Source organism: Tenrec ecaudatus, chromosome 4, assembly GCF_050624435.1.
Source record: "Tenrec ecaudatus isolate mTenEca1 chromosome 4, mTenEca1.hap1, whole genome shotgun sequence".
NCBI classification, from domain to species: Eukaryota; Metazoa; Chordata; class Mammalia; order Afrosoricida; family Tenrecidae; genus Tenrec; species Tenrec ecaudatus.
In genome coordinates, this window is record NC_134533.1 from 118,373,592 (window position 1) to 118,382,176 (window position 8,585).

At 53.1% G+C, this 8,585-nt stretch overlaps 1 protein-coding gene across 1 annotated transcript; it reads right to left on the reverse strand.

The window, feature by feature from the left end:
- Positions 1-239: 239 nt before the first annotated feature.
- On the reverse strand, positions 240-4,196 carry DRC12 (dynein regulatory complex subunit 12 homolog). The gene is made up of 7 exons (XM_075547840.1): positions 4,131-4,196; positions 3,582-3,640; positions 3,145-3,215; positions 2,660-2,779; positions 2,164-2,256; positions 660-790; positions 240-368 (listed from the first exon to the last, which is right to left on the reverse strand). The coding sequence occupies exons 1-7, from the start codon at positions 4,194-4,196 to the stop codon at positions 240-242; spliced, it is 669 nt and encodes a 222-aa protein (XP_075403955.1).
- Between the last annotated feature and the right edge of the window lie 4,389 nt (positions 4,197-8,585).

The following is an 8,585-nucleotide window of genomic DNA, read 5'->3' on the forward strand; positions in this document are numbered from 1 at the left end:
GAGGTGGCCTTTGAAGGGGCCAGGCTCAAGGGACGGGGCCCCGTTTTTTTGTGGAAGAAGCACAGAAATCTTGTCAAACATCTCTCCCATAATTCAGTCCTTGGGGTAATGGGTCGGCTTAGACAGGAAATGTCTCCATAAGAAGCCCTCTTCTGCCCCTGGCAGCAGCCCCGTTGAGGTCCATATCAAGACAGCTTTACTGCTGGGCCTCAGGGAGCCCAGACCACAGACGTGCAGGCTCACAGGTCCAGGGGGTTGAGCCCAAACTGGTGCAGCTGCTTCTTGTGCCTGGCGTGGAGTCTCCCTGCGGTCTCCTCCCACTGAGGCTTCACAGCTCTTAGCTTGGCCAAGAGCCGGTCCAAGCTGTCCTGCAGATACCAAGCCTCAGCCCCCAGGAGAGGACAGGTCTGCGGTGGGGGTGCCCCAGGCCAACCTGGAAGCCCTCTCTGCCCAGGTCTTCCTCCTGCTCTTGTTCTAGGAGGAGGCACCTCTGCATCTCCTTGCCTTCCCTTCGATCCTCAAAATGGGCCCAGGTTTCCTGGGGAGGGGCTCTTCCCCCCCACCCTCCGTGGGCAGTTAGTCATTGCATTGGCTGGGGCCTGCGGGTGGGGTGGAGTGCAGGGCACCAGTCTGACTGGGCTCCAGGGGGTGGTGCTTACGTGTAAGAGCTCCTCATACTTGGCTTCCATGTCTGCTACGTGAGCCCGAAGCTGGGCCAGAGCCCCGTCCCGCTCTGTGAGGGCCTGCTCGGCGGCTGCCCGGGCAGCCGCAGCCTCCCTCTGGCATGTCTCTGGGGGACGGAGGATGGAAGAGGACAGGAAGACAGCCTTCACCCTTGCATTGCCTCCCAACGTACCTGAAACTGAACTCCAGTGGAAGCAGGCCAGACCCGCCAAGGCCCACCTGCGTCCCCATGGCCCCTGCTTTAAAGGGCTGAAGGCAGGCCCACAGAGGTCCACGAGACACGGCAGTAGGCTTGGAACAGGAGACATGGGCCAGAAACCTGGTGTCACTTAACGACCTGTGGAATCTTAGATGTACTTCCCTCTGAGCCTCGGCCTCGTCATCTTGAGAGGGAGAATGAGGCTCAGCTCACTGGTTTCTAGCAGAGGCCAAAGCGATCAACGGAAAAAAGTGCATGATCTGCAGGAGGCACTCAGCAGATGTTGCATGTATTTGAACTTGACAGATGGCAAAGGCTGAGAGAGGAGCCCCGGGCCGGGTCGCCGGATCAGCAGCCTTGCAGTGTGGCCATTACACGCGGGGCTGTTAACTACATGCTTGGCAGTTAGCACCCATGGGAGAATGAGGAGGCTTTCTGCTCCCATAGAGATCGACAGCCTTGGAAGCGCACGAGGATCGTCCTGCCCTAGGTTATGGGGTCGCTAGGAGCCAGAATCCACGGGATGGCAGTGGGTTTGGGTATCTGTAGTGAACCCAAGCAAAGCTATTTCTTCTTAAGACGCATTGAAAGCTCAAATTGTGACCTATCGTACGTGCCAGCCTGCTCAGGAGTTTCCACTTTATCCAGTAAGCAAGAAGGAAGAGGGAAGACTTCCTGTTTTGGTTTTAACTCTGCTGATTTGGGGCGCTCCTGTTCATTTACTCAGCAAATAGTTATTGTGGACATGTGTGCTAGGGGTCCCTGGGTGGCACAGTGCTCAAGTGCTCCATGACTGGCACCAAGGTTGGTGGCTCGACCCCACCCAGAGTTACCCCGAGCACAGGGCTGGCAATCTGTCGGAGAAAAGTCGCAGCTGTGACAGGCCTGCCGTGCACCCAGGGAGTCACCCTGAACTGGAATCGATTCGGTGGCAACACCCGTCCTGCTGGGGCACTTGGAGGGCTGACGTGCCCCCTGGATTGCAGGGCGGAAACCCCACCGCTGGGCACCAGAAAGGGGCTGGCTGCGTCTGCTCACGAGACACGTGGCAGGCGGAGAGTCAGGTCTGGGTTTGGAGAGACCAAGTGAGCGAGGGAAACAGCAGGAGAGATGTAACGTTCTGGAATAATCTGCCTGCTCCTGTTAATCTAGAGCACCTTGCCACCCTGCACCCTCGGGCCCAGTCCTAACTGACAGGAGTGGCCCTGGGCAGTGCTGAGAGGCCAGCTCTTCTCCGTGACCCTGGGGGAGGAAGGGCAGCCTGAAAGAAGGAAGCCCACCTAGATGCTCCCGAAGGCCCCTCACTTCTTCCCTCAGCTGTCTGCAGCGCGTGTCCACCTCCGTCTGCAGGGCCCGCTGCCGTCGACTCATTTCTGTGGTGGGGAAACCCGGATGGCAGTGGGCATGAAGTTGTGGGTGAAGAGGGGTCAGGGGACTTTGGCTTAGTCTGGTGGCCAGCATGTTGTGGTGGAAACCAGGCCCCTACCCCACCCCAGTTCAGGATGGGGAGTCTAGCCTGTCTCCACTCCCTGCTGTGGGCTCAGTAACCCACTTTTTACCTATAACCCATCAGCACAGGCGGGCAGCAGAGATCCAGTTTCCTGCCTAGGATCCCAGAGGTGAGGGGCTCCTTGGGGTGTGATTTGTGCCAAGCCCCAAAGTGGGAGACTGGGCCTCATTGATGCAGGTGGAAACTCTCCTGTGTGTCCCTCCCTGACTTCCTCTGCCCTCTCTTCTGGTCTCTGTCTCCTGTCCATCTGCTCCTGGGCCACGCACCTGTGTATATGGCCTGCCCCTCACTGCGGGCCCCCTCCAGTTCTGCCTCCAACCCGTGCAGCCTCTGCTTCAGCTGGTCTTCCGAGGCCTTGGCTCGGCGGGTCTGGTCCCTCTGCAGAGCTGCGAACAGAGCCGCCCTCAGGACTGACAGGAGCCACTCCATCCACCCCCAGGGCCATGATGGGCTCTGACCACCCACCAGGCTCTAGTGCTCTCTGTCCATCCCTCACCCCAACCAACCTCCAGGGTTTCACTTTCTCTGTATTACTATGAAGCAAAGCCTCCTCTACAATCTGGCATTAAGAAGCAGCTCCCTTGTTCCCTCATCAATCCCCACTGTCCATCCTCTCCCACCATCCCAACTCCTGCAGGTCTTTTCCTGCGGCCACCACAGCTCCAACCCTCCAACCACCCAAGGGGGTGGTGGAGCCAGACACGGGCCCTTGCCCTGCCTCTGCCACTCCCCAGACCCTCCACCGGCTTACCCAACTGGTCTCGGAGCAACTCCTTCTCCAGTACGGCCAGCCTGAGCTTGGACTCCGCCTCCACATCTGCCCTGGCAAGGTGGCCCTGAGTGGGGCTGGAGAACTCCAGCTTCTCCAGTCCTCACCCAAGACCCTGGGCTTCCTTCATACATGAAGCCCGAGGACCAGCACACACGAGTCCCTGAGAGCAGCAGCAAGCCTGCCCGTGTGTGTTCTCACTAGCCAGTCGCAAACAGGTACTCAGACATGAGTATATGAGACAACAGACTGGGGGGGGGGCTCCAGGGAGGGTACTGGTGTCAGATCCCCCAGTATCCCTGATCCATGGAACCGGGATGTGAAGAATGGGGGCTGGGGAGGTGGGGAGGGCCAGGAGAGAGTCCTCTTGTTATCCTGAGGGCTGAATTCCTTCTAGTGAGCCTCCTACCCTGACTCACCAGCACTCGGCGGCTTCTTCTGTGCCCCTTTTCCTCTGGTCTTTGGTGGCATTTCTTTGCTGTCGAGAGAGGGAGGAGACAGGGGCTCAGGTCTGGACACGGGGATACCTTCCTGACCCCTAGACTTGACCAGGAGTCCTAAGTCAGAGCTCTAGTCTCCGAGTCCGTGCCTTCCGCTTTGCAGAAGCTTCCGTTCTTGGTCTCTTGGGAACCTCAGACACCTGGGGTCACTGGGAGAAGATGGAACGGTCTCGGTCTCCCAACCAGGCTCTGTGTACAGAAGTTACCCCTCTCAACCCTCTTGAGGAAATCAACTTTGGCACCTGGCCCCCTTCCTCTTCTCTTACCCTGCCTCTTCAGACCAGTAAGATCCTCTCTTGCCTCTGTTGGTGGGTCTCCCTGGGGAGTGACCTTCTTCACTGGGAGGAGCACAGACAAGGTCCAACCAGCTAGGAGGCAGAGGAGGGCTGGGCTCGGGACCAATCCAGAGTGGCCAATTGCTGTCAGGGGGAGGACTCAGAACGGCATGGCTGGGCTCCTGGACTTCACGTTGTCAAGGTGACTGGCAAACATGATGGAGCTGGAAGGAAGGTAGGCTGGGCGGTAGCAGCTCATGGAGCTTAAACAAACCGCCAACGTTCCAGCAAGTCCTCGTCTCTGTTCCAAATTCAAGGTGTAGTTTGAGAAGAAAGGGCTTTGGGGCTAATTAACTATGATTCACTTCCTTGTAGATACTGTCTGTAAGTTGATGACTTACAGATTTCAGATGCCCACATCCACAATAATACCACTGTGCTGATGCACAGAAAAAGAACCACCAACAGGCATTTTGGGCAATTTAGATAACCTAAGTCCCTTCTGAAAAATGTCATCATTAGGCTTAAAACTCAAAATCCCCTTCAATAAGGCCATTCTGTTCTGTGGCGCCCTTGTGGTGTGGTAGTTGCATTAAACTCCTAACGGGAAGGTTGGCAGTTTGAAACCACCAGCCGCTCCAAAGGAGAAAGACAGGGCTTTCTGCTCCCATCAAGCGATAGTTTTGGAAACTCATAGGGCAGTTCTACCCTGTCCTATTGGGTCACTGTGGGTTGGCATTGACTCGATGGCAGTGAGCTTGGTTTGGGTTTTGGAAACCATTCTCCATGGTGTACAAGTAGGGGAGAGTTTCTATTTCAGAGAAATTAGGAACAGAGGAGAGTTGGCCATGGCCCCTAGGGTGCTGACCTCGAGGGACGCAGACATCCAGGAAAGGGCACTGGTTAGAGACACGAGACTCTTGATGGATCCATCCTCTGGATTATGGAAACTTGTGTGTCATTCAGCTTTGTGCAGCCCGGGCTCGAAGTCTTTGGTTTGTAACTTCTGATGGGCTAGGTTTTGACTATGTAATTTATTACCTCTCTGCTTTTTAAAGGAGCCCTGGTAGTGTGCTAGGCTGGGATTCGCATGGTCAACCGTTTAGAAACCACCAGCAGCTTCGCGGGAGCGACTGGGCTTTCCACTCCTGTATATAGTGGCCGTCTCAGAAACCCACGCAGGGGCCGATATGAGTCAGCACACGGACTTGGTGTTTGTTTGTCCTTCTTCTCTCTCTGTGACTTCGTCTCTTCCCCTGATCATTTCCAGACAGGAGGTTCCCAGAAGCTACTTTTGCAAGGCTCCCCGCAGCTTGGGGTTGGCTTGGGCTCCCTCTAGTGGACTTGCTTGACTGGTCTCAAAGCAGACCCAAGCCCGTTGCTAGCCAGTGGATTCCAACTCCTGTGACCAAGTCGCAAACACCACCCAGTCTTGCTCCATCTTCACAACTGTCCTTATGTTTGAGCCCAGTGTTGCAGTCACTGTGCCAACTCATCTTGTCAACGGTCTTCCTCTTTGTCGCTGCCCCTCCATTTTATCAAGCAGGATGTCCTTCTCCAGGGCCTGGTCTCTCCTGACATGTCCAAAGAACCTAAGACAGAGTCTCAGCACCTTCGCTCCCAAGGAGCACTTGGTCTGCACTTCTTCCCAGACAGACTGGTTGGTTCTTTTGGAAGTCCATGGCACTTTCAGGTTTTGACAGCACCAAGACCCCGAAAGTATTGTTTTTTACACTCTGCCTTAATCGATGTCCGACTTTCACATGCATATGAGGTGATGGAAAATGCCACCATGGCTTGGGGGAGCTGCCCCTTAGTCCCTCAAAGGGACATTCTCGCTTTCCGATACTTTAAGAAGGTCTTGCGCTGCAGATTTTCCTAATGCAACATATCATTTGATCTCTTGGTTACTGCTACTATAAGCATTGATTATGGATTCAAGCAAGAAGAAATCCTTGACCATTTCAATCTTTTTTCCTTTTTTCATGACGTTATCTATTGATCCAGTTGTGAAGATTTAGTTTTTCTTTATTTTTTATTTTTTTAGATTTAGTTTTTCTTTACACTGAGTTGTAATTCACGTAGAAAACGGCAGTCCTTGATTTTGATCAGCACACGCTTCCAAGCCCCTTTGCTTTAAGCAAGCAAGGTTGGGCCATCTGCACATTGCAGGTTGGTAAGCAGCCTTCCTTCCTCTTGATGCCCTGTTCTTCTTCAGAGAGTCCGGCTTCTTGTATTAGCTGCTCAGCATATGATTAATTACGGCTATTGGCTGCTCAGGTTGAATAGTGTAGTGAAAGGATACAATTCTCGTGCATACCTTTCCTGATTTTTTTTAATGAACCCTTTTATAGGGAGCTCGTACTGATATCATAACCCATAATCGAACTAGGTCACGCATAATTGCATGCTACCACAATCAGTTTCCAAACATTTTCTTTCTTCTTGAACTCCTTAATATTCCTTTTATCCCCTCTCTTCCCCACATTTCCTGATTCTGAGCCATGCAGTACTCCCTTGTCCTTTTCCAAGGACTGCCTCTTGATCCATGTTCAGGTGCCAAATAAGCACAATGAAGTGTTCGGGAAGCCCTATTCTTCTCCATGCTCTCCGGCATCTGTGATGATCCACACAATCGAATGCCTTGCCATGGTCAAGAAAACACAAGTAAGCATCTTCCTGATGTTTTCTGAGTTGAGCCACGAGTCATCTGATGTCAGCAAAGATAGCCTTCATTCCATTCCCTTTCCTGAATTCCAACTCATAGTAACCTTATAGGCCACTTCAGAGGCTGTAAATCTTTTTGGGAGTAGATAGCTTTAGCTTCCTCTCTTGGAGCAGGTGATGGGTATGAACCACTGACCTTGTGACTAGCAGTCTAGTCTAGCACTCCAACATCTATCCGACAGTACCAGCAGGGTTCTGGACCTTATCTCAATCTCTCTCTCTCTTTTTCATGTAAGATGATTTTTAGGAGCTGTGGGGCTAGGGCAGCGTGCACCTTGCTAGGATTATAAGTGGTTAGATAAGCAAACTTGGGGAAGGAGTAGGATGGGTGGCTTGTTCGTGCCAGGCTGCAGCCCCCACCCGCCTTCTAGCTCTGTGCAGTCCCGGCGCCACCATTCTGCCACCTAGATCTCAGCACACCCGGTTGGCTAGAATGAGGATACAGAAAACTTCGGGGTGTTTCCCCTTACAGGTGAAGGGACTTGCCGATTCTCTCTTTAGTTACCTCCCTCCATCCCTGTCCCCTGAAAGATTTTTGGACAGTTGCCTCTTGCTGGAAGCAGATCTGTAGAAATAACCATCAGATGAGAAAAGGCCAGGCTCTTCCTCTCAGAGCAGGCAGATTCAGGCAGAAGCTCCTACATGTTTGTTTGTCATCTTGGCTGCCTGGCAGGGTTCTGGAACCTTCTGACGTGCCGCAGAGTGAAGAGAAGGGCCGGGCTTGCTTTCTCCCAAGTTTGGAGAAGGCCTCCCTTTCCTGTTGGAGCACGTTTCTCACTTGTTCTCCCCCTGGAGCCCCCTCCCAGGGCTCAGGAACGCAGTGGAGGATTCTCCCCTGCACGTCTTATCTGGAGGCCCGTTTCTTGAGTTTTGAACACAGAACAGCATTGCTATTATGCGGACACATGGGATGACGTGTTGAGGACAGAGATGACAGAGCACACACAATGCTTCATGAACCTGCTCAGTCAACCGACTTTCAGGTGCAGACTGAGGATGTGGTTTGGGGTGAAGGTGAAGTGGAGTGAGAAAAGTGCCACGTGTCCCATGATGTGACAGCAGCGAGGCCAGCTCTAGCATTAATTGTTATCCACAATTCAATCTCATCTCTCAGAACTTAAAAAAATGCGAATTGAATAAAAAATCATTACCCACCCCCCCAAAAGTCAACCTTTCTTTTTTTATGAGACTCATTTGAGAATGACAACCGGAAGCACCAGTGCACCCGAATTTTATCTTCTTTTGAATATGATCCCATCTGGAAGTTCTGAAGAAAGATAAGCTCAAAACCCAAACTCCTTGCCACCCAGTCAGTGCCTACTCACAATGACCCTGGAGGGCAGGGTAGAACTGCCCCTGTGGGTTTCCCAGGCGGTACCTTTTCATGGGAGTAGAAAGTCCAGTCTTTCTCCCTCGGAGGGGCTGGTGGTTTCCAACTGCTGACCTCGCAGATGGCAGCCCCGCTCATCACCATCAAGCTACCAGAGAGACGGAGACAAGGAAGAGCCATCTCTCGTGTGTTCTACGTGAGAGCTAGGTCATTTGTACAGTCAAAGAAAGATGCCCCCCTGCAGCAGAAGCCAAGTACAACCTTACACAACGCCATTCAAGGGAGGCCTGTCGGAAAGTGACACAGACTAGACATGGAAACCCAGAGCCGAGGCGTGTGCGCCTCCACAGGCTCACCAGGTGGACTCCTTTAAGGCGCATGCACAACCGAGCAGATCGCGCAGAGCTCAGTTCTACTCTGGAGCATAAAGGTCACCAGGAGCTGGAATCAAGTCGACCACGGCTGTTTCGGTAGATGTGAGAAGAAATGGGTGTCTGGGAAGGAAGGTAGTATCTGAGCTGAGTCTGGAAGCATGGATTGGATTTTAGGAATCTACTTCTGGTGGAGAGGCTGCTCTGAGAAGTGGTGATT